The sequence below is a fragment of the Cinclus cinclus genome, chromosome 9 (genome assembly GCF_963662255.1).
Source record: "Cinclus cinclus chromosome 9, bCinCin1.1, whole genome shotgun sequence".
NCBI classification, from domain to species: Eukaryota; Metazoa; Chordata; class Aves; order Passeriformes; family Cinclidae; genus Cinclus; species Cinclus cinclus.
Window position 1 is genome coordinate 19,556,584 of NC_085054.1, and position 26,753 is coordinate 19,583,336.

General features: G+C 40.1%; 1 protein-coding gene across 1 annotated transcript in view; it reads left to right on the forward strand.

Annotated features, from left to right (window-relative positions):
* The window catches only part of LOC134047094 (kalirin), a 341,858-nt gene that overhangs the window by 165,263 nt on the left and 149,842 nt on the right, over positions 1-26,753 (forward strand). The window contains exon 4 of the mRNA XM_062498020.1: positions 24,326-24,518. Within this exon, the coding sequence (XP_062354004.1) occupies positions 24,326-24,518 (193 nt within the window). The remainder of the gene's footprint in view (positions 1-24,325; positions 24,519-26,753) is intronic.

A 26,753-nucleotide genomic window follows, 5' to 3' on the forward strand; every position in this document is an offset into this window, starting at 1 on the left:
TACTTTCCACAGATTTCTCCAGGCCGAGGAAGGAACATGGGTGGACTTAGGAGGAAGCTTCCAAAGAAAAGCATTTTAAATTGTTCTGAATGTAAACCACCACCTTTCCCTGCATTAGCCTCTGTGGCTCTCTTCCAACAAGCAAGTCCCCATCCTTTTCCCAGGGATGCTGGAGGAAAGGTGTGTTGCCAGAGTGTATTTATTTTTTCAAGCTTTGGGAGATCACTTATAAGGCTCAGTGTGCAGGGAGGTATTTCTGATTCAGGCTCACAGAGTATGAGACTGCATAGCTCTCATCCAGCTTCCTTTTCCTATTTTTAAGCTTGTCAAATATCCTTGCCCAAAACCCACTGCACCAGCTGTTGAGGTGAGTGTTACCCCAAGGCACATGAGGGACTCAGAAGGGAAGCTCAAGGTTGCAGGAACACATTCTGTGCCACCCAGGAGCTCCTCCTCTTTTAAACCCCCAGAACATGAGCTGTTATTGTTCGTGTTTTGGCAAAGAGTGGGCAATTAAGATATGAAGGGCAGAGGGGTTGGCTGCACCTGGAAGTCAGGAGGCAAGGGTCTTGGAAATGCAGTTTGGAGACTTAATCACTTAGCTGCAGAGTGAATAGCAAATGCAGCCATGTGTACCAGATCTGCCAGTGCTTATTTCCTGGACATCATAAGACCTCTGGTGATGCACTTTTGTGCTCTGTTGAACTTTTGGTCATCAAGGTTTTACTAATAAGCTGAGTTTGTTTGCTTTTCTCCCCACCCCCTATCCTTTTATCCTCTAGTCAGCTCCATTTTCAACCTTATTGTGAGAGAGATTACAGACATGCTGTGGGGCTGGGGAGCAGTAGGTCACTGCCTGGGAGTGTGTATCCCAGAGCTTGGCAATTCCCCCCCAGCTGCTGCAGTAATGAAACTGGTCCTCTACATCTTATCATTTTTTGTGTGGTTGCAAGTATGAAGATAGGACATTACTTTGGGTTGCAAGCAATTGAAGAGCAAAAATTACCTTCTAACATGTCAACCTTTTCTATTAATCGTTCTTCCCTCATGGAGGTGGCAGTAATTGAAAGATACACCCCTTCTGTTCCCCGCTGTACACAGCTGAATCAATTAGCTCAGTCTTTGATGCTGCTTTTGGTTGCCTCACTCTGGATCAGTGCAGCACTGATTTTTCTCTGATGATGCAGAACCTGGAGTCAGAAGTATGTGCTGAAGGAGCCAATACAAGACCTGTCTCCCTAGAAACACTAAAAACCATTCTCCTCCTGGTGGTCACTACGAAGCCTCGTTCTGTCCTGGTGCATGAAGCTTTTGGAGGATGCCTCTGTACTTACACCAAGAACATCCCTTCCTCCATGGTACAATCTCCTGTGCCTGGGAGTAAGGGACTGGCTGTGCATGGAGCGCTTTCACTGGCTTCCCAAGGCTCCTGGCAGATTTGACCTCTGGAGGTATTAACTGGAGTACTGTCTCCTTCTTGGGATGTTTGCACATTGAGAGGTGTGGAACAGAAAGCAGCAAGAGTGATGAGAGGTCTTGAAAAAGTGGCCTGCCAAGGAAGGATTCAAAGGTAGAAGTTGTTCAGTCTAGAGAGTGAAAAGCACGTGCAAGCATGTTGTGATGCTGCAAAAGGACAGGGCTTGTGAGGTGAAGACAAATAAATGTGTTGCACCAAAGCAAGTGAAGATTAGGCTCGATATGAGGAAAAGATTTCTAGTGGATTCCCATTAGCACTACAAGGCATCTAACTTTTTCTTAAATCCTTCTGTTGTTGTGTAGACAAGCCTCTGGCATTGATACAAATGTTATGGAGAGGGTATGGTAGATCAGGAGGTTATTTCTCCCAGTTCCTCCTAGTCCTATTTTGTCTGGTGCAACAGCTGTAAACTTGCTGCTCTAGGAAGGAAATGCGACCACAAACTTCATGGATTTGGCACATGGGATTGTGTAACCTGTTTGGTGTAAGGAAACACTGAAGACTCATTTTCCCTAAACATTTTGTTCACTTTAACAAGGGCAAGCAGCAGATCTTTCAAAGTTATTTATGTTTTGGAAACAAATATATGGAAGGAACAGTTTCAATTCCTATCACTGGCTTGCAGTTCATGTTTATTCCAAGATGAGTGCTGTAGCTACTAGCTACATCAGCCATCCACCAAAATAAACAATTTCATTTGCAGAAACTCTGAACAGAATGTCAGAAGAAACTGCTCTGATGTTGAGTGCTAAAAGGAGAAGTATTTTCTTTGCTAGCTGAAAAAGTAGAAATTCTTTAGGAAAAAGAGACTGTAATTTATCATATTGACACAGGATAATAATTCTTTCTTTATTCTTGGTGCATTGGTTTCTGAGTGAGACAGATTGCTCTCCACGTTGATACTATCTGTCACTTAACCCTTGTTTTATATCTTAATGGAGGGGGCAGAGGTGGCGCAGTGGTGGGAGCTCGAAGCAGGTATGAGATTGGTGATGAAATGTGGTGATAGATTAGGGTAAGTGAAACCAGGGTCTTGCTAGCAGTTTTCAAAGTTTCTGATTCAGCTTTCTGCAGTTCTTTCTTCAAAATCAGAATAATAATGTGGGCTTTCTGAAAGCAGCTATGTGTGCTTGAGTTAGAGCAGAATAGTGAGGGCTTTCATGCAGCTGGGAGCCACAGTCAGGCAGGTGCCTGCAGGCAGTGGGGTTTCCTGTGTGGTTGAGGATTACTGCCTGGGGGTGAAGGTCTAGGAGCACAGCTTGTTCCTATCCTGAAATGGTAACCTTTCAGTCCACAGTGCCTGGGGTAATTTAAGGCTTCTGGAAGGTTCAGAAGCCTGATCCTGCAGTTTTGGGTAGTAGGAGGAGGTTGTGAATGGGTATCTGACACTGTGAACTAACATGGTCCTGGTTCAGTGCCCTATGTTGGTTCTTTCAGGCATATCACGAAGTCCTTTTCTCTAAACAGTTCCACTGTAATTAGTTACTAAGAAACAAAGACACTATTCATTAGATGTAAAGATAATTCCATGGATGCCAAGTTTCTACCACTCTGCCATTTTTTGCTTGGTTTACATTTGCACTAATGCTTTCTGGGTAGGCAAAGACGTATTTCTTGTGACTCGGGATAGGTTCTATTTACATGCAAATTTAAATGGATGCAATGTTTAGAAATTTGGAGGGTGTGACTGAATCTAGGATAACATGGTGTTTATGATCAGCTGAAGGAGAATTTTCTGGCCTTGCTGAAGACTTTACATTTTAACACCAGTGCAGTGCCATCTATACCAGTAGATTGAGCTTTGATTTATGTGTGTGTAAATTAAACTAGCACCAGGCCAATCTCCTCTGTGAGCCCTTTGGAATTAGGAATTAAGTTATGCGTAGGCTATAGGAGGATAAAAAGGAGACAGAGTATTATTAGCCTGAGTTATCTCCTTGCATGGTGAAGCAATACGATGAAGGAAATGTTCTCTGTCAGCTATAGTGAACCTTCCGGCTGAACACATCAATCTGTTCTGGAGCCAAGATAAGCAATCTTCTGTGCTCTCTGCAGAGGGGAAACCCGAGATGCCTCAGGGGCCTTTGTTTTTAAAGACATCTAGGTTTTATCTGTGCTCTGTTCAAAAAGCTGCTCAAATGTTTCCCTGTTCTAGGGAACATCCAGGGCTCCTAACAGCATCAAAGTGTTTCCAAGGGGCAGCCCTGTGGGTTTGAACAGCTCCTTAGAGCTGCCCAAGCTGGATGAGAGGTGCTGGGAGCATTAAAACAACTCAAGTACCCCTAATAATTAGTTTAATGACTGGGACTTTGTAAAATTAGAAGAACAATACAGGGGATGGCAAAATGTAGCAATATTCGCCCCCTCTTGGATTTATTTTAAGTTCTTCTCTGGTGACCTGTGGTACTGTGTCTATTAGCTCCTCTGGCTGGGAGTAATGTGAAGCTCATTTTGTTGATTGATAGGAATTAAACCCTAGAGCTCTGCTTTCTGTTATGTGACCTTAGCATAGAAGGAGCTTTGGAGGACTTTCCCCCCGACCCCCCGGAAGCTATTGTAGATTTACAAAAATAACCATCTATTTAACAAATAACACCAGGGACATCATACTAATTTTAGTAACTAAATATCTGGTGCCATCGATAATTATTCTACCATACACTCCTTTCAAAATACAGCAGTAAAAATGCAGTGAAGCTAACAATCTTAATGGACATGTAGTATTCTCTTCAGATATAATTTAACAAATAATTTTAAGGTATTTTGGAGAAAGACATTCATTAGAAGAAAATAACTGACATGAGTGCTGGTGAATTTAAAAGTGTTTTGCCACTCAGTAGCCAGTTCAAATCCAGCCTCTATCATATGTGGTATTGGTGTGTTATGTTTTGATCACTCTGTTAGGGATTGGGGGACTTCTGTTGAAATATTAGTGCTCTTAACCCTGTATTGCTGAAAGGCTTCTGAGCTCACTGCTCTGTGTTGCTTCCTCTGTCCCCTTACTGACCACCCCAGGGCCAAGTTACACATTCACTGCTTGTTGGAAATCAGCACTTCAGAAGAAGATCTCTGATTTCCTTCCAGCTGTGTTAATAACCTGTTGATGCATTTTCTTCCTGGGTGAGTGGACCCAGGAATAAAGCGGCTATAATTGATGTTGAAATTCTGCAGCAAATGTCTACAGCTGCAACCTTGGAAACACCCATTTACCAAAAGCTGCTAGAAAATGTGGACTTCCTAAAAGTGCAGAGAGAATGACAAGAGCTGTCAGAACCTGGGGAGCAGGAATTATGAGAAAAGATTGAAGGTGTTGGGGATGCTTATGTTAGAGAAGGAAAGTAAAGTGACTTGTTAAAATACACTCTGCAAGCCCAAGCTAAAATAAACACTTTAGTCTCAGTGTACAAGGAAAATGTGACAAAGTGATTAAAATTACAGATTGAACAACTGAAGCAGGTTTCTGTATCCTCCCCCATCTTTGAGACCCTGTTATGAGGTGTGTCTGGAGAGACCCAGGTCTTGTCACTCCTGTCTTGCCACAGAGGCATGAAAACAACAGTCAGTCCAGCTTTTGTGATAGTGTTTTGTATAAAGATGTGGTTTTTTTAAACAGATACACAATTTCCTATGTTTGTTTTTAAATCAGCTCAAACCTAAGGTAAATGGGAGGGCTTTGGTATCTGTTTCCAAATTACTTCCCGCTTGCATTGCCTGTTGCTGTTTTTCTGGATAGTGTAAGGTCAGATCTTGCACAGCTCTGGACCTAAAGCAGATGTCCTCTTTTTCTCTGCCCTTTGTGGGTGCTGAGAGTGCTCTCTGAGTGATTCCAGCCTGGTTACCTGCTGAGCCCTGCTCTGCTGTCCAGTTCCATAACAGTGCAAGTGTTTTCAGACTGGTTTTGTGATGAGCAGCACAAAAAGTGTGATACATAGCTTTGTGGTTGATGTATTCTGAATTGCACAGCTCATGTAGCCTTTTCCCTCTAAAGACTAATAAAAGGTGGGGTAAGCTGGGCTCTGCATCTCACTTTTACCAGTAATCATAGATATGGAGAAGTCTCTCCCCATTGTGAAATAGAAGCAAATGAGATTAACTTAATGGTAATATTGAAATAAGTTTATGAAAATTTCATTATCTTGTTTCAGAATGTGAGTTTGGGAATTAAATAAAATAAAGGTTGATGTTCTTATAAGAGTGAATTCCTTATTTAAAAGTAAATTCCTTAAAGTACTTATAAAGGGATTTGCAAAGTATTTTTTAAGTTGTTTATCTTGTATCCAAGTATTTTGTACTGTTTTGGAAGACCTGAAAATCTCTTGCTGTTTTTTCTCCACTAAGTTCTACAATATTTATTTATTCTTAAGTATAGCTTAATCAATTTAATTGTATTTTAATTGTATTCCAGTAAATAATTGAAGTTACTGATTGCCACATGCAGAGAAGCTGGGATTTCAACTTGTCATTGTGTTTTTAAGCATTGTATTCAACACTCAACATCTGCTTAATTTTAGGCTATAAATCTGCAACTGAAAACAGTTAATATGAACGAATCCCTCATTTATTATGTCTGAATTATTTCCAAGGCAATTGTCCTGTTTTACAGTGTAGGGGATGGAGTTCAGCTTTCTTTTACTGCCAACCATGCATATTCAAGCTGAGATTTCAAAGTCATATTGGGTTCTTTCCGGTTCATCTAACATCTCCAACACAAATTCAATGGGCTAATAATTTGAAGACTTAGGATTACAGTGGGTAGCCCTACAGGCCAAGTTTAGCATAGAAGAAAATGCACAGGTCTGGAAGAGAAGTTGCCTTTCCTGGCACTGGGCTGTTTTCCAGCCAAGTGGGAACTCAGTTGTACCTTCTTTAGTGGAGTCAAAGGATAGGGCCTGTGGAGGGCACATGTGCAATGAAATAAAAGGTCATTGTTTTACTTTGTGCTCCTCCCAGGCAGCAAAGTAAGCGTCTCTACCCAGTTCAGCTCCAAAGTTTTTTGGTTTTACTGGTCTGGCCTTTTTTGTTTCAACCCTGCCCTCCCAGCTGCAGAGTTCCTCCTCCCCACAGGCACTCAGGCTGCAAGCTCAGAGCAGCCAGAGAGATGGCAATGAGTGGATTCCCTTCCACAGCCCCCATCTTCCCATGTCCTCTGTACTGAAAATAGCCAAAAGGTGCCCAGCCACAGCTTTGCCCAGCCACAGCTCTGCAGTACCACCACACTTGAATTCTCTCTTTCTTACTGGGAGAAGAGCCACAGGAGGGCTGTTAAAACCCTCTGAACACAGTCAGAGCTGCAGTGCTTTCTGCTTGGCCTTCCTGCCAGGGCCAGGAGGGCTGACCTGGAGACAGCTGCCTTCTGTATGGGTGGTGGTTCCATGCAATGGCATCACCCGAGTCCTCTCAATGTTTGGAGGGCCTTGACAAGGCTCTGGGCTTTGCCAAGGCTCTAAGAAAACCTCAGCTGTCTTCTCAGGGGAGCCTCAGGTGCTGCTCAGCTCTCCAGCAGGGGCTGTGGGGTGCTGATTCTGACTCCCTCACACAAGATGGGTGCCTGTCCTGTGCAGCCACTCCCCGTGTTGCTGTATTTCTGTTAGCAATGTTGTGCATAGTACCTTACTGCATTTCCAACAGAGGATTCTGGCTGGGAAGGATTCTGCTTGGATTTCTCCAAATCTGGATCAAACAGCAAAACAACCCTTGTCACCATGCCTGCCACCACTGCTGGGATGCAGAAGCCACCATGACCTAGTGCCACCAAGTGGTGCTGGCAGGGTCTGGGGCCTGATCCCATCTCCTGAGATGTCTCACGTAGAGCTGTGCTGCACGTTCTGCTTTTTGAGCTCTGTCCAGGCCCTCAGTCTGGGGATTAGATCAGCATTGTTCCTCCTCCTAAATGGCTTTTGCATGTTGGTTGTACCGGCATCTGCTGCCTGGAAGAAGGAGCTGAGATGATGGAGAAAAGGCAGAAACTTGTAAACTAGGATGTATCCTGCACCCGTTCACTGGTAAGGGAGCTGGCGGGCACCACAGCCTGCTATAAATTTTGTGCAGAGCATCATTTTCTCCATCTTGTTCCTCAGTGGCTCTTTGAGAAGTGTTTTGTGAGTCTCTGCAGCACACCTCCCTGTGCTGCTGTCCCTGGTCTTGGCCACGCTCATGCTGGTGTAAAGCTTTTGCATGTTCCTTGTGGGCCTTTTAACATCAGATCTGTGGCTCCACAATTCTCCAAGAGGTCCAGGCAGCAGTGACTGCTGGGGAAGATTCCTTGGAGAAGGCAGGCATGTGCTAATGTGAGCAGTAATTCAGAAAAGCTAAAATTAGCAGACAGAGAGGTTTTGTGGGGGCGTCTTGCTGGCAGCAGAGCTGGCACAGGCTGTGCACAGTTCCCTCCTGAAGCTGTCAGCAGCCATCAGTGGAATATGCAGCAGTTCAGCCAATCCTGAATTTTCTTTTGAGTGATGTCTTTCCTACAGTTTTTGCAGAGACTGAAAAATAGGTTTTGTCTCATTCCACTGTGGATGCTTGTGTTCCTCATCAGTAACTCCAGTATGTGCTATATCCTTCTCACTATTAGAAATTATTACAATTTGGAAGTGGTTTATGCCATCTCTTCATGGATGTCATTAGAAGCAGGAAAGCAACTGCTGTGCTTTGCAGTCTGCTTTGTGAAGGGCATGTTGTCCAAGGTGTCTCAATATCAATGGAAAGCTCTTGTAAACTCCCATGGAGAATGGATGAGACCTTTACTGTGTGCCAGAATGAAGCAAGTAAGGGAGACACGGAAATGAAGTTGTCTCAGCCTAGACAAGCTGATCCTTATCCTCATGGGTTATATGGGGGTGTTGGGGATGCTGCTCCAAAGTCTGGGTTCCCCAGTGCACACTGGGGAGGACTGAAGATGTATTTTCAGGAATATACTTTTAGCCATGTCTCAAAATGAATAATGAAAAGCTGATGCCATCATGCTGTCTGTCAGTCACCATTAAACCAAATCTGTCAGAGAAAATGCTCAAGAATATTAAATTTCTACAAATTTAATAAGAATAGACAGCTGCATCAAGTAAAGAGACCTAATTAGTGTCCACAGAGAGGGGAGGGTTGTCTGAAGTCAGCCCTTTTCAGAGACTGGAGGTGTGCAGGTATCCCTAGATCATGTAAGAGGCACATTTGTTATTAACCATTAGAGAATCAATTTGCAAACCACTACCAAGGGTTTGGCAGTTCCCATGCTCATAAAAGCCCATGCTAGTTTATGGTATTAGAAAATTAAAATTGATCATATTAAAATTGAACAATGACCAATTCATGGTAACATGGGCTTGAGCAGGCTGATGTTCTTATAGCATGGAAAGTATGGCTTGGGACTGGCAAAATTTGTCTCAGAGGTTGAGATGCTCAGTTCCTTGCTATTTGTAAAGGGAATTGGTATCCATGTTGGGTAGACAGTTGTAAATTCCATCAATGGTTTCTTCTCATTTTCCACAAGGTGTTCCTAACCAAGTCTGTGGTGTTTTATGCCTTCCTTGTGGATCCTGGCGCTGCTTCTGAGTCCCTGTGGATCCTGCAGCACTGTGTGCAGCAAAACGTAATTGTAACTCTATGGTGTGTGACTGTTGGCCTACTTAGATTAAGAGAAAAAAGAAATAGAGAAAGAAATACTTTAATGCAAAGTAAAATCATAAATAAGAAAAATAATTCTAGACTCCCTCCCTTCCCCCCAGGAAAAGGCAGCAAAGTGTAATTCAGACATGCTTTTGGCTTGGCAAGCATTGTCTGGTCAGTAATGTGTGCCACACTGTTTTTCTGCTATTAACAGGGGAGGATTGGTTTCCCTGACTGTGTGCGTACACAGGGCTTTATTTTATGTCTAAGTTTAAAGAGAAACCTTAGTCTCTAGAGAATTTTCCAGTGATGCAATATTTTAGAGAGATCCTATGTGGTACTTCACCAACAAGGCAAAGCACCAAATCAGCTTTCCCTTGCCCTGCAACTGTTTTCAGGGAAATCTTCTATCTCTTAAACCTGTCCACGCTACTGTGCAAACAAGAGAAAATAGGAACCTGCTGTAAGCTTGATGCTGTATTTACACGGAGCACATTTGCTGAATGGACCTTTTGGTTAACGTTATTGAAGAGAAATTGTAATAGAGCATGGGCTTTGTAGAATAATTGCATCTATCTCCAAAAATCATAGCACCAGTTCATCTCCAGCCAGAGCAGGCTGCCTTCATGTGCCTTTCCTGTCCCTTTCCCCTGTTTCACATGGGAATACAAGAATTGACAGTCTCTAATATTAATGCTGAATTATTAGAAAACTTTCACTAGTAGGATATGTTTAGTTTTATAGTTTGTTTATTTTTTTGAGGGTGTGCCAAGACAGATGCTTGTGCTATGGATGCTATGATGTCACTGAGGATTGAATAAATGCTACTTTTTGAAGTTTAGTGTGAAAGAATTACTAATTAAAAGTTATTTTTCCTTGGTAAACCATATTAACTGATATTTTTAAATCTTGATGATAGAAAACCCTAAGTGGTTTTATTATAGATATGCTGCATGAGGCAGAAGTACATATCCCTTTAAGAGTGTGCACTGATTAGACCTCCAATTTCTGGAAGCAGGGTCTTAAAGCTGTTTTTCCCAATCCTGAATTGGGAGCACTCTGTAAGAAATTGGTCATGCACTGTGTCACTGCCTGACCTTAGAAAATGCACTTGGAAAACCTGTCTCATTATGAAATGTACTATTTTACTATGTAGCTGTTCAAGGGAGTGGAAGAAGAATTTAGGGGAGAACAGTAATCCCAAAGGTGTCTGATTAACTAATGGGTGATCTTGCACATAGGAAGCATGGCTGAAAAAGCTCCCTTGTTAATAAACTGTTTGTCTAAGAATTACTCAAGTAGGCAATATGTTCTTTTTCCTTAAGACCTCTTTTTTTTTTTTCTTTTGTTCTAAGGACCAAACTAAACTCTTACAACAGTGATTAATCACATCCAATTTTGTGGTTATGTCTGTCCCCTTATTTCTCCATTTGTCTCTTTCTACAACATTCGTAATTTAGTTCAGAAACTACATCTGGAGAATCAAACATTTCTGGGATCACAGATTAGTTAAGATTTTGCTCCCCACTGGAGATTTGTGGGTAGGAGCTGCAATTCCATTCCAATATCTAATTAAAAATCAGGTACATAGGAAAGTAGTGAAAAATCTTACCCGTAGGAAGAATGTCTGGGAGCTCTGCTTTTTAATGAACTGTTAGACTAGGAGTCAAATACACAAGCAGTATGTGCAGGTTTTTTAGGGTTTTGTTCTTCTCTCTTCACAAGGCAAACCTCAACTGCTATATCATTCCTCGCTTGCCAGGCTTACTGGAAATCTCAGTTTCTCTTTACTTTTCAGAACAGCCACCCTAATGATTTTGCAGTGTCACATTGTAAACTGTAAGTGACATGGAAATAGGGTCAGCTAAAAATATTTCCTGGGATTCTCATTTGGGAATGAATTCTATAGGACACTTCACCACAGTAGTTTTAGGGACTGTTAAATTGCATATGTGTGTATTAGCATCAGCAGTGCTTACCTGATGACTTACTTGTTGGGCACTACTAATTATATGAAGAAGGCATAAATTTTTCTTTGGTAAAATCCACTCAATACCTTTGAGAAAGAGGCCATTTGAGAATCCACCTGCTCTAACTTGGACACTAGGTTTAGAAGTGTTCATCTTAGCAAATAAGATGCTAGTTGTCCTCATTATATATGTTTTACATTCCCAGGGGCATTTGGAAAGTTAAAGCAAAAATGTTTGAATAACGTACAGAAGTTAAATTAAATGAGTGTATTGGATACAATACCAATGCAAATCTGTCTTGACCTCCATTTCTGAGCTTTTGAAATTGGTGACAAGTCAATATTTCCAGAAGCTGAAGTCCATTTTGTCAATACTGTGCTCACATTGCCCTTTTAGAGGCAAATGGCTTATAATTGTTGTTACAATGAAAGTATATTTTTCACATTTTTTGTGGGAGGATGCAAATGCACAAAGAACTTTAACTGTGTTCGTGCTGCCTTGAAAAGATGTCAGAAGTCAAATGTGTAATTAGGGATTCTGTTAAAAGTGTAGTTCCTATACCTGTGAAAATTCTTTTCACGCATTGCTTTTTGTCATTGCTTTCCTTTTAGTATTTCATATTCTCTTGGCAAGAAATAAGTCCCTTTTCACAGGAAATTGTCATAGAATTTCTGGGGTGTTATTTGTTCTTTGTCAAAGTCCAGTTTTATTTTCAATTGAAATACTCTAAAGCATGATATTAGACCCTGTTTTATTTAATACCTGGTTACTCATGGAAAATCTCTTTAAAATCCTTCATAAGATGCTACATTTTTAGATGATACAACAGATTATGTTATGCATTTTTATGATGTAGGCTTGTTCTTGCAGTGCTAAAATTGAATGTTTCCAATGCTGGCTGGGACATCTTCTGTTCTACATCACACAGGTTCAAATATTGGTCAAGTTCTAAAAGCTAATGAAAAACTATTTTAGGTAGATAGGGCAGAGAGAAGATCAAAGAAATCATTATCACCAGATGATGTAACAGGGTTGTTGGGGTGGATTTTAAGGTACTTGGAAGCAAATTAATATATATTAGGTAATTTTATGAGTTAGTATCAACTTATTTATCAAACCATTAATTTTTCCTACCTTTGATGTATGCCTTCTGTGAAAATTAAAGGATTCCCCTGTTGGTTCTTCCAGGTTACAGCTGACTTCAACAGAACCTGAATGAACTTGAAATATATATCTGATCTGCAAACACAATCAGGCAACAAATGAATCTCAAGACAACAGACTAAAGAGGATTTTTCTAGGCAGCCATTACCAAGCTCTCTGTCTTTTCCAAAAGTCTCATATATTTTAAGACAGAATAAAGATATTTATTCATTGTGTAAATTGCCAGGGGCATAAGAAGGAAATCATTAAGGTGGAAACATGTATTCACCATGTCTGCTCTTAGTCACAAGTGAAAGGAGGATATCAATACTTTTTCAGGCTAACACATTAATTTATTACAATAGATTAGAAACTGATGCAAGAGGTCAACCAAAGCAGTAAAAGGCCTGCCTGGCCTGCAGGCTTCTACTTACCGTGTCCATTTACTAATTCTTGTTTAAGTACTGTGATCCTCCAACAGAAAAGCAGTCAAGTGTGATCATGTGTCCATCCATATACAGCAAGTGTAAAATGTGCTTCATCCACCATCTTAATTGCTTAATGAAGCTCCTTCTATTGTGAGGCACAACCATGCAAACAGGAACCAGATGGAAGATATTTTTATCAGATGGGCCATAGAACTAAAGAAACATGGTCACTGAACATTGCTGTCCTTAAAAACCCCAGAGTTAGGATACAACTGCATCCATGCAACATCCCCAAAATGTGAAAATTCAGGCAGCAGCCACTGTCATAAACCCAGATTCAATCTTACCTCCCCTTTCATATACCAATAACCTGAGCTTGCTTAAGGGACATAAACACACATTGACAATTATTTTAGAAGAGTTTCTATCAAAGAAGGTTGAAGCAGTTTTTTATATTTGGAATCAGGGTTGGATTTTTTCTTTTGGAGTCATTAGTTTTGTGGATGATTTTAGCAGTTTGTATAGCATCATTCTCATAAGAAACCAGTTCAGTATTCTTTTTGTTTTCAACTGGTAGAAAAAAAGTCTGAGCGTATTTGAGCTGTTTTCTCTGCTGTTTGTCATGCCTGTCATAGCAACAGAGGTTTTAACTTGTTTTCCTGAGTTTTATGTTATAAAGCTCTAAAAATTATGCATTAAGCTAATTCTCCTGTGGGCTCTACATCAAATCCCCACTAATTGTGCTTTTGCAGTCTTTTCCACTATAGGCTTCAAGTACTAGTTTGATTATGCTGTGATCACTGCTTTTACTCCACACAATACAAAAAGAGCAAATCCTTGATTATAATTGCAGGCAGGTTTATTTGGCCAGGCACTTGCCCAGTCCTAATTGACAGCCTGAATTGTGCAGCATGGTCATCAAAAAGGGCAAGAGCTTTTGTGAATAATTCATGGCTTTGACAAATGTTGTATCTGCAGTTTTGGTGGCAAAATTATCAGCAGAGAAATAGTTAAGAATTCTGGTATTTAGGCTGCCAGAACTGCATTTTCAGTTAGCACCCCAATAAGATGGAGAATACAAGTTCATGTTCTAGTCTCATTGTTTCTTCCACTGGCTGCAAACTCAGCAAGACAAATGTGCATTACTTTATATTGTCAAGGCTATCTTTGCAAGCAGATGGGCTAGAAATCTAATTTAAAAACCCAAAAGCTTTGATTCTGGCAAAAAAAAAGAAAAAAAGAAAAAAAAAGTCTGTGAGTCTGTGGGACAACCCTAAATCTTCTGAATTAAATGGATGTTCTATGTCAATGCTGTTCTATTGTCACACTTATAAATAAAATATGAAGGGGTCTACTTTCACATAGACACATAAATGGGCTCATTTATGAGTTTAAAAAAGCATGTGTATTCAGTACAGTTAGATAAGCATATGTATAGAGCAATAAATGATTCCTATATAAAATCAGCATATGTGTAACAGAAAATATATCCCAATGTGGATAAATAAGCACATGGTCAGATTATTAACTGATCTCTCTTAAGCTTTTTTAAATTAACTATGAGGCAGCCATGACTATTTTCAATTTTTCTGCAATTATGGATCCTCCCTGTGTCTGAAGGTGTGGTAAATATAATACATGAAATGGAAGAATCCAGTGGTTTCAACGAAGAAAAGTGTGGTGTCATGCACAAGGGGGAGATGAATAACCCAACGAGGTTCACCTGACTCAGTCTCATCCCTTGGACTACAGTGCTCCAGCCAGGTGTAAAAAACGTATAACTTGTAAAGCTGTAATTGCAAGGAAAATAGCTACATATATTTGTGTTATCTCAGTATTAGTGATTCACATGTCATAGGCTTTTCTTAAACTGGGAAATGTGTCCAGTGTGAGACTAGGGATTTGCAGAGCAGCTGTGAAATGGATTCTGTTGGTTCTCGTCAGTTGTTTTGTGGTGGAGAGGGGAAGGGTTGTTCAGGTTGCTACAGAAACCCAATGCACTGAGCCTGTTTCTGCACAAGATATTATACTAGCATTAGTTTAACTCACAGGTAGGAAACCCATTAGTCTGGTGGAGCAGATGTGGCCTGATGTGTGTTTGATGTGCCTCTTCCAGGTCAAATGAGTGGCTCAGTATTAGGCCAATATCATTAGGTGCAGTATTTCAAAAATCTGCTCTCTCTGATTTTCATTACTGTGGGCTTGCTGACATCTACAATAAATTGTAAGTTCTCTGACTGGCAGATTCCTGTCATTACTATCCTGGCATATGTTAATTTGTCAATATAATTTTCAGGTCTGTCAGCAGGAAAAGCACCACTTAGGGTATGTAGCTCCTGAGATGAATAGGTTGATGATCATTCACATGTGCCACTTTTAGATGGAATTGCCAGTAAAGTTTTATTGTGCTTTTGATAGAAGAGCAGTACAGCTAATAAGGAAAAGGGAGCAGGTAGTTGAAACCGGGCGATTACTTTTCAGAGCATTTATCTGAACCTGCTTTAGCTGATAAAGTAATTCCTCTGGCTTTTCTAGTTAGAGGTGTCTGATAGGTACAGGTACTGATGGAGAATGAAATTATTTGCAATAGTGATGAAAGTTCAGGATTGTAAGGGAAACAACATTAAAACTGCATTGCTGTGAGAGCAATGTGTGAGTTCCCAGCAGTGTGGGACAGTGCTGTAGCATGATGGATGATAAACCTCAGGAGCACACACCCTGGCACCTGAGGAGCTCAGTCTCCTGCAAAGGTGACTGCATCTGAGGAAGAAGTATCTCAAGTGATCTTGGAAGACACTCAGAGAATGTTAGCTCAGAGACTGAGTCAGCTGGGGCTTGCACATTTATTGCCAGGATTTTGACTCTTGGATTCATTTTTGCTTTCCAGAAGCTTTTTAGATTCAGCTTTATCACTCTGGGTGTCAGCAGTGTCTTTCAGGTCTTCTACTGCCTTTGAAATACTGAGTTATCACCTGTTTGTGCTCAGTCAGCTCCAGTGATTTTGATCTCTCCCATGTTTATGTCTCCACATATAAAAAGGGATGATACCTCACACCCTGTGGCTTCATTGGCATGGCTTAACCCTCTTGCTAGACACAGTGAGAGAGCCTGGCCTTTCTAGGAGACAGATTCAGAATAAATTGGATGGGAACTAGAGGTTTTGGAGCTGGGTTGGAAATAGCACATCAGTTTCCCCTGTCTTCTGAGGACTCTGTGAAAAGGACTTTTTCCACTCTCAGTGCCATCATGGTAGTTTTTTTAAAGAACGAGTGAAGTCTGCTGTATGAATGAATACACAAAAATTGATCTTACAGGTGTATCTTATAACATAGATTGATTTTGTAGCTTCAGAGCAAGTCCTGGATGTAATACAACAGGCAGTCTTCACCCAGCCTGGCATGGCAGGAAGCATCTATCTGATAAGTGAACTATTTTAGGTAAATCATTGTGCCTATGAAGACCTGCTTTGTTTGTGTATGGGTGGAGCTCAAAAAGAAAAAAATAAAGAGTACCACTCATTTATTAGTCATGGTCAGTCCCCATTGTCCAACTCAGGGAAAAAAAAGAGGCATCATCTTTTTAATTTTGCAATTCTAAAGAGAACTAAAATTCTCATATAGTATCAAAACAGACCCATGGACCATGGAATGTTTCTGGGATGGAGCACTAAATCTTTCCTCCTAACAGATGCCCTGGAATCCTGTGTTTGCCCTTATGTCTGTGGATTCTGGCCAAAATCCTGTAAGTCTTAAGGATTAGTTAAACCATTTTTGCTTAGAAGACATAAAGTGCAAAGCGAGATGCTGTGAACTCTGCACTGCAAATGGGTAGAAGCTAAGATAGTTGTGGGAGAATCTGCTATTTTGAAGTGCAAATTTTTAAGTGAGGAAAAATCCAAAAGATTTAGAAATTTCCCACAAACATACCTCTAAATTGTTCTTTCAGTCAAAATATTATGAAGGGGTTTCTTTTTGAGTACACTGATAAAAAAAAAAAACAAAATGAAAAAAAATAATCTGAAAAGGTAAACCAGAATATTTTTCTGTTATAAAAGCCTTTTTCAGTTTTAAATTCAGTAAAACGTTCATGAAAACCTGCACTCATCATGAAATATCTTACTTGTAATTGATATGTAGCATCTCATCTTCTCTCCTTAGTTGTTTTATTTATAGTTCTTCTGTAAATAGGTATGCATTACTCTCCTGCACTGCCAGGAGCAGGGTGTGGGAACTGAGGAGTGCTTACTGCAAGAGATGTCAGTGCGATGTAGACAAAGTGATTTTACCATCTTTGAAAAGTTTTCTTTTCCTCTCATCATCTATGAGCTCAGTCAAGCCCTGGATCAAATGTGCAAGTCCCAGGGTGGTTTTACCTGCCTGCATCAGGAAGGAATTTGGCATGGTGTCTGCCTGTGGACATTATTGGATTTTACCAGGTGCTGCTGTTGACTGTCTAGACCTACATTAATCATTCTTTGCATGAGCTGAACATGTTTGCAGGCTTCTTTCTGCTGTAAAGGTCTTTTCCCTATGGGTTTCTCTGCCTCCCACGACGTGTTTCAAGGAAATGTATGTATTTGCAATCTGGAGGCTTTCCACTCTGTGGTGACTGTGTTTTATGGCGCTGACTGGAATTCCTGGAGCTGTTCACCCTGCTCCATTCACTCGCTTGTTAAGTCACTGATTCTGTGAGCTGATAAATTAGGATGCCGTGTCTAAGAGTCCAAGCACTCGTTTCCCAGATGAAGTGTCCCTTTCCTCATGTGAAAATCTGACAGTGCTGACCATGGACTAAACTTCATAGTGAAGTTAACAGCATGGGAAATGACCTTCATGGTCTCCTTGCTTGAACTGTGAAAAAAACACATAATACAGGCAGAAAGATCCATTTATTTTCTGAAACTCAGTAATTTGGCTGTGCTAAGCACAGCCATATATATTTATTTCTCATCTGGAATCCAATGGCTTTGAGTCTTCAGACCTACTTCCAATAGCCTCTGCTCATCCAAACCTTTACAACAATGGTGTGTTTATATTTCAACAGAGCCCTAATATTTATTTTTTCCAGCAAATGTCAAGAACATATAATTTTCATTTAGTAAAGCATTTTCATTTTGTGTCTGCTAAATCATCTCAAATACAGGACTTTAAATGCTCAAGAGAGAGTTGAATGGTACTTACTGTTCAAATATTTCTTTGTTGTAGTAACAAATCTTTAAATGTAGCCCTGCTTCAACAAAAACAAAGCCCTGATTAATTTCATATTTATCTCAGCAGCTGTTTCAAGGAAGACCTGCCAGATATTGATCCAAATATAGTAGACATGCAGCAACAAAACGGGAAGAGGGTAAATAGGTTTAGATGAAGGCATCATTTACCAGCAGAAACTTAACAGGAATGTGAAAAATTATAGCATTTGTCCTCCAGATTTGGCTTTAACAGCTGCAATCATGCATTTTTTGCACACAGCTGTGTTTTATATCTTTGCTATTTGAATGAAGATGGGAAGCTTCTCAAATAGTGTTTATTTGGTCCATTAAATAGGAGTCCAAATGCCTGCAGAACGTTGGGTCCCAATTCTGGTCTGGGCTGTAACAATGCAGATCAGGATTTTTACCTTGGTAGGAGAGAGCTCAACAGCCCTGCTGAACCCTGACAGAGATATCAATGGGACCTGCACATCTCAGAATGACTCCCAGGCACTCATGGGATCATGGTTACATATTGGAAAAAGGTTTTCTTACACCTAGCTGGTGTCTGTTCTTCCTAGTTTACATCATTTTACAACAGACTTGCTTTGAGTTCAGAGCCATTTTTCTTAAATGTAAAAATTGAATACCAAAATGAGTTACTTGCTTGAGAATAGCAGGAGAACCTATCTGGCACCAGTTAGCTTCTGCTGCAGTATATGGGTTTATTTCTGCCTTTCTGTTCCCTTCCTGATGACTTGGGGCCAGAGGCAGGGGTTGAATGTGGATGTTGTGCAGCCCACACATCTGCCATTCACAGACACACCTCATGTCCCCTAAGAGCAGTGGCTGGAAACCAGAGACAGGAGGTTTGTCTTTGGCTGGACCTCACTGGCTCCAAGACTTTTTACAACATGTCACCAGCATTTCTCTAGATCACTGCTTTATGTCCAGCTCTAGCCACTGTGAAACTGGCTTTGATATCTTTCCTTCTTTCTCTGTCTTTTTAAAAAAGAGAAGTGGAAATGAGGGATTCCTTTCCAGTGCTGAAAGAGAATAAACTAATTTAGGTCACAGGAAGGAAGAAAGGATTAATTTGAAGTGGAGTCTGGGTGGCTGTTTCTTCTCTAATTGCAAAAAAACTATTGTGAAACCAAGTTCAAAAATGTAAGAAGGAAAATCTAGGATGAAGATTGTCCACTTACAGTCTTTTAGATAGCTGAAGTTCTCTGGTGGGAGCTTGCTGTGAATTGTTATTCCAGAGTAATGGTGCTCTTGGGTTGTGCATCAATAAGTTACTCCCCTGGTGTGTGATACAGCAGCACAGAAGGGAGATGTGAGGATCAGGATCTTTGAAAAGACAGTCTGTCCCATCCCACTGAGCAGCCACTGTCACTGGGGGTTGTGGGTGACAGCTCAGACTGACAGCACAGGAACATGTTTCTTAACTGGGATAATAAGCAAGATGCAATTTGCTGAAATGTATTAAATATAACAAAATATTTGAATAAATAATGCTGGTTCAGGAGTGCTTGACAAACAGGTCTACTAAAAAGCACTTTATCTGGTCCTTTAAATGTACTGGAAAGTAAATTGAATACAGTTACTGACTGTTTCTCTTGACAAGGTGAATTTCAGGCTCAACATGCTGATGTGAAACCCAAGTATGAAAGTCTCTAAGTGATGCTGATTATAAGCCTCTGTCTAGTTTTATTTTCAAGCTGAGTAAATAAACCACACACAAAATGAATAAAAAAAATCAATTAATCAAAAATATTAACACATCAATCACTGAAGTGATCCTTGGTGCATTTTGATATGGAAGCTGGGCAGCAGAGTTAGTAGCTCTCATATGAAATGAGGCCTTTGGGATAACAGTTTGTGCTTGGAAGATTTTATATACTGGCTTTTCTCCTCCCCCTCCCCCTTTTCCACCCTCAGCTTGTGAACCAATTGGTGGACTACAGCCACATTTATAAAAGGAACAGTGATCTCAAAAATAATTAATTTCCTTCAGATTTTGCTCCTGTATATTGTTGCCTGAAGAGCTACTTCTTATTCTGACAGTGTCTCCTAACAAGGTTATGCTGACCCACTTTAAAAGAGATCTTGCTCTCCCCATTAACAAATTGTATTTAGAATGAGATGCTGGACATGTCAGATCTGGACTTTTAGTGGTCCAACAGGAATGCTAAATGTGCTGCTTCATCATTAACTCATGACTGCAAAATGGGAATGGAGGCATTATGTCATTTCAGCTAATCAAGTGCTGAAGCTTCCAAATGCCAGAAGCTTTGGCCAGACCATAAGGGTGAAAAATACACATAATCGATAGGTACCTGAAAGATTAATCAGAAAGCATGAAGTCCTTAAATTCATTTGGTACCCAGCAAGCCAGTTCTTGCCAAAGAAAATACAATTTAGAGCATGCCTGAATTAAAGAGGAAATTTGAGAAAATAACCTTATGAAAGTACTCTAGAAACCAAAATAGAGGCATTTATTTTTACAGAATTATCACATCTGCTTCTGAGTTTCAATTTTATGCCTTCTTTTTTAATCCAGATCATAAGTATTATTTTCACAAATATTCTAGGGTATTTTTATTGCACTTAGAAGCTGGTCTTTGTCTTTACTTAAAAGCAATGGAGCAACTGAAATGACTTATCAACTATCAAATAATTTCTGGTCACCATTGCAAATCTAGTCCAGATGAGCACAGGCAAAAGGCTGATGGATTGTCCAAATACATTGATTTGAGTGTTTTTTCCAGTTTCTGGTCAAATATCAATACCGGAAAAAATTAAGCAGCACAATCAACATTAATTGCTATACTAAAGTGGTTACTTATGTGTAATAGATATGTGTATTGATGTATCATCTTGGGAGCCAGGAATAAGGCACATCTTACTTGGAAAATGTGGAGGGAGCTTGAGTACTACTGATGCTTTTCCCGATTGATTCCTACATTGGGAAGGGTTTGAGTTGTTGCTTTTGAGCAATAACGTTAATAAGCATGGTTGGACTACTCAAAAGGAACCTTTTGTCATTTCCTCAATCCATGCTGAGGTAACTGAAGAAAAATGAGTGACTGTCAGAGATTACATACTGTCCCAGATTGCCTCACCAGAGTTTATCAGAGCTTCACTATGTCTCGGCCAACTTTTTTAGGATGATGTCAATAGCTGGAAATATTTGGATATTGCAATTTCAACTTGAATTTTTTTTTAATAAATTGCCTGTGAGGTGTACTCACAATTATGTTAGCATTTTGTGCTTTCGCATCCGTGTTCAGTTTTGGTTTTGCAGACCATTATTATTCATTAATTTTAATTCCCTGGATTTGCATTTATGGTCTCCTACAAAGTAATTTATTGGAATTTATTCCAGACAGCTGAAGACTGTAGAATGAATATAGGTAGCTGAAGACCTCCTGCAAGGCAGGCTCCTTAAGCAAACACAGCATGGCAGGTTGTCCTTGCCCTGAAGGGGTTACACTCTGAATAATATTCTTGTCTCACACTTCTTTCTTTGAGATATTAGTACCTTGTTTGTACGAGGTAAGTGCTCTTGAAGGCACTCTCTCTGCAGCAAGCTCTGCAACTGAAAGTAGAAATGATGAGCAGGCAGCTTTCTGTCTTGCAGTAGTTTCAACACCATTAAATAATAGCTTTTGACAAGCAGGTTTAGAAATCAGGAGCTAATTTTCTGCAAAAAGTCAGAAGAATGTGGAGTTATCACTGTGCTGGGGGAATCAAATCGTGTAGATGAGACTAAAGGCCCAGAGATGCTGTTACAGGTTAGTACCATTCATCACATTAAAGAAAAAAATTGCAAGCAGAATTACTTCTGCAAGAATGTGGCCAACACCCTTGAAATAGAGTTAGATTTTCTAAAAATGATAAATGCCATTAATTTGTATGTTTTCTGCACTAGAATTGGAAAGAGGTACCCACCCTTGCATTTTTATATTTCGTATAGGAGTTTACATGCCTGTTGAAGTAGGGAATTGTCTTTATAATAAAGAGCATTGTTTGGAGTTTGTATTATTGGTGTAAGAGTGGTTACATGTTGATGTATTTTGAACATAAGAATTCTATGATTATTATTCTTCCTTTCCTCCCTTTTCATCCCTCTTTCCTATCAGTTTCATGCTTGAAAATGTACTAAGCTTGTGGAAATCTGGTCTAGTTACATGGACTGTGGATAGTGCTCGTAGTGAATAGCTTCTTGTTCCAGGAAAAGAATCAGAAAGCATTCCCAGCCTGCTCCTCAGGATCAGTGACCATTCTCCTGTGTCCACCAGAAAAAGCTGGGGAATCTCAGTGAAGTCTCAGAACCAGGACAACAGGGGTTTGGGGTGTTTTGGAGCATTTTTTTACACACAAACGCTTAGGCATCATGTGCTGATGGGAACTTGTTTGCAGTACTGTCTGCTCCCTCCACTACTTCTCTGCACCTCCCAGGCCTGGAGAGGCTCTAAACCTTCAGCAGACAGGCACCAGCCCATATTTACATTTATTTGTTCCCTACCTGGAATATCAGTTTTAATGCAGGCTGAACTTCTAGTCATGGTGGTATATAATCAAGTGTGTCAGGGTATCAGACTGCCTTTGTTCTCCAGCTAGAGGCAGGGCTTGATTTTGGATCTGCTTGTGTCTAAGACTTTAGTTTAGGTTCATAAACAGAATAATTCAGTTTTCTAGGACATTCCTGTTCTGCTTACTGAAACAGGTTTTATGTTGTTCATCAATAAGTATTAACTTATTGTTTTACATCAAATTAGGTAAGTTGGCAGGTTGGCAGTGGTGAGGGGAGTTGGAATGAAGCTACTACTGTCTATGCTTTGCTGTGGTTGCAACGGATGGTGGTGGTATATTTATTTATTTATATCAGAAAAGACAGATTGCACTAACCTGTTATTTGTCCTCTGTTGGGACTCTCCTCGTGTCTGTATGGCTCCTGCATCTCTTTGTCAAGTGTTTGAAGAAATTCTTGGAAAAGTCTGTTCAGGATAACAAGGATCAGTGATTTGGCAGAAGTTCCTGAAGATCCTCTAAAGCTTTGCAAGAAAAATACACAAAACAAAAACCCCTTTGTATTCATTGCTTTCTGATTTGCTTCCTTGTCTCAACTCTTGTTCCAAAAGGCAAGAGGCAGTAGCACCCCCAACAAAGCTTCTTTTACAGCCTTTTTTTTGGCATTAGTTATGAAAGGATCAGATGTCTGAACTTTCAGCGGTAGGTAAAAGGAGAATAAAAAGATCTATATTCCTAACAGTGTTTGGAAGTGCCTGGTCTCCCTAGTTTTTCTTTGCACTGATGGTTGTATGCAGTGTGCTCTGGATGTGCCAATAATGTTAAGGCAGAGGACCAAGCTTGTTGTCTCTGAGTGCTCCTGTCTGGCACTATGTTGATAATGTTCAAGTTAGCAAACTCACAACATACATATGTCTAGTGTGCATGCCCTGAAGAATATTCCTGTCCTTGTTCCAGCCCTGAAATCTAGTTCTAAGCTTTATAGAGTTGTTTTCTGTTGAATATGCAGGAGATGGATCTTATTAGCAGAAAGAGTGTTTTAAAGGAGTTAAAGAGGTAGAGTGCTGTGAAAATCCCCCTTTATGTTTGTGCACTCAAAGTATTTCTATGGAGGCTGAAGAGTCTTACAATTTCTACATTATACCTGTACCTATTTTTCTGAGGATAAATACTACTGTGTCCCTTGAAAAGCTATGCTGAAAGCTGCACAGAATTGACTTGGATTTGTATTCTTTCTCCTCTTTTCTCATGAGGAAAAAGAGATGTATTTGCAAGGGAATGCTGTGGTGTTGCTGGGCCCCATGCATTGCCAGTGACCTGGCCAGATAACTGCCTTGGTCTTCTGAGAAGGGAGGAGCACAGGCTGGGGGAAATGTCTGACTGCAGATTGAAAAAGGTCCTGCAGCATTTGGAAGATGAGTTGTGAGGGAAAGGGGCCCCATTGATAACAGCACGCATGCTGAGTCACAAGGGCCTTCCTGTCAGGGAGTAATTGCAAGGCATTTTTCTGGACTTGACACTTTTCTAGAAGTGAAGCTTTTTAAAGGTAAAATTAAAATGAAGGCACCCAAATTTAAAAGGGACTGGTAATGCTAAGGCACAGGACCCTGCTTGTTGACTTTGCCTGGATCCAATATGTTGAAAGCAGAATCCATTGTATGTACACATAAAGAGATTCTGTACAGATGTATTTGATTCTGCTTCCAATTGTGTGAAAGTATGTATGGTTTCAGTGAATATTTGAATTGCACATGTTTGGAAAATTAGAGATTAAACTGTAATCTAGACACTTGAATTTCATGTAAATTACATTATAGTCAATTTAATGTGACATTTCTTATAGCCTTTATACTATACTATCTTTCATCTTTTATGCTAATCATTCCTTGCTTTGCTCTGAAGCACCAAACACCAGCAACAAAAGCCAAGTCTCACTGTGGCTGTCCACAATATTAATTATCATGATGTGCTCTTATTCCTGCAGTGAAGACGTTTGCAAGAGAGGATTCACTGTTATTATCGATATGCGGGGATCCAAATGGGATTTGATCAAACCTCTCCTAAAAACCCTTCAAGAAGCCTTTCCTGCTGAGATTCACGTTGCCCTGATTATAAAACCTGATAATTTTTGGCAGAAGCAGAAAACAAACTTCGGCAGTTCCAAGTTCATCTTTGAGGTGAGAGCCATGTAGAAATGAATTGTAAAGTGTTATCTCTGATAAGAACTTTCCTTCAGGTAAAAAAAGGACACCCTATGATTGAAAGCAAAAAGTACATCTGAGGGCAGGTGGCAGGAGTGGGCTGATTCCCTGGCATCAGGTTGTTTTCTGAGCACACTGGTGAAAAGAGTTGCATGTTTCATCACAGAGGTTCACATAGTTTTTGCTGATTTTTTTTTGTTGTTGTTGTTGGTTTGTTTTTTTTGTTTAGTTTTGTTTTTTGTGGTATTTATTTTTGGCAGTGTTGTATTAAGTCTTTCCTTTGTTTTTCATAGGAAAAAACCCAATAAAACACAACACCAAATTGGTCAAAATTTTCAAAGTTTTCTAGATGCAAATATATGAGTTTGTATTTTACTTCTACCTACTTCTACCCACTAGTGGCTTTTTTTAATAAAAGACATTTGCTAAATTTCCACCTCTTTAATTTGAGATTTACAATTCAGGGACAGCATTAACAACTCATGTGCATGATAAGGTGCCTCAGGCATGTCCTTTGAGAAGTAACCAGTATATAACAGCTGAATAATTAAGGGGAATTTTACTAACTTTTTTGTTGATGAAGAAAAACCAGCTGTGTTCTCTATAGCACTTCCGTTTTCTGTGAATTTCAGCTTCTTGCCCAAAAAGAAGCAAAACTCAGGTGCATGAAGTGCTCATCATCATCAATCATGCCACGCTGTGACTTAGGCATTGTGTTGTTTTTTAATAATTCACTTAGAAACACTTATATTGTTGGCTGTTTTACAAATCCATTAATTTCAGAGAGACACAGAGATTTTGCATCTCTGGAACACAGAAGAGAAATTAGTTATAACTCTTAATGTTTGCTGCAATGGAAGACTGTATTTAAGTATCTGTTTAAGTTTTATTGACATCAGTGTGATATAAATGTGTCCTTATTTTCAGCCTGTTCTTGCAAGGACTCTTGAACTGCTGTGGGGAATCGGATTGGTGTTACTCATTAACACAATTTTACATTATTATCACTTTTTAAGTGCTTGTAAATTTTCGCCCTGGTTTCACAAAATCCAGTCAACTGATAAATTTTGCTTTGATTATATAAGTGTTCACACTCCTTGGTACCTTTGAAGTAACAGAGTTCAAGTATGTATTTTGAGAACATTTGTTTGGTTTTAAAATTAATAAACACCTTCTGGAGGTTTGACATGTATTTTTATTATGTGGAGTTGTTGTGATGATAGTAAAAAGTAAACTGTGACCAAGTTATGCTTCATAGTTGCAGCTCTGAGTGTGTATTGTTTAAAAAGCTCTGGATTCATTTGCTGCACATGCTGGAACACGTAAGGGCATTTTCATTGTGTGTGTGTCATCAGTGCCTTTGAGCCCTAGTCTGTCTGCAGGGCTGTTCACATAGGGGTCCAATGGTTCACAAATTTTTGGACCAGAGGAGGAGGGTCAGTGCTTTCACTGTGTATTGGACTACCTGCAGACATTCAGAATCATAGAATAGCTTGAGTCCCTCAGTTCCATGATTCAAACACAGACTTCCTAAGCTGTGGTCCACCCTGCAGTATACACACCACAGTCAAAGAACTTCTCTTGAAAGGATTCTTTGGGATGCTGCTGCTTATCAGTAAGCTCGGGCTCTTGGGCAGCTCATGCTCTCTCATAAGAACCGTGAATACCAGACAAGGTCAATAAGGCCCACATTTATTTATGTGGGGCAATTCAGAGGTACCCTCTCTGCACTGTCACAGCAATTTCCCACAGCATAGATCAAACACGAGGGCCTTGGCAGGAACACACTGCAGTGGAAAGCAATGGAAGTCTCTGTTGATTTACCCAATCCACAAACTCAGCAGTACCAAGTGCCAGTTTTAAGGCCAGATTTCTCTTTTGAGCTTAATGGAAGCATTATGTGTGTGCCAGGGCACTGTAGGACCCTTAGTGGACACTGATGAGCTGGATTTGAGGGATGAGATTCTGGCACAGTGTTTCTGTGTCACAGTCCAGAGTGAAGCATGTACACAGGTCTTCACCCAGAAAGAGAAAGAAACGTGTTTGGTTGATGTATGTGGATTCCGAAGTTATCTGTCACTTTGAGGAATGGACCATGAAGCTTATTTAGCATTAATTCAGAGGTGCCTTCAACACCATTTTCTTTCTCCTGCTGAAAGAGGCTAAATAGTGGACAGCACTTTTTAAATTGATTTCAAAAAGGATGAGCAG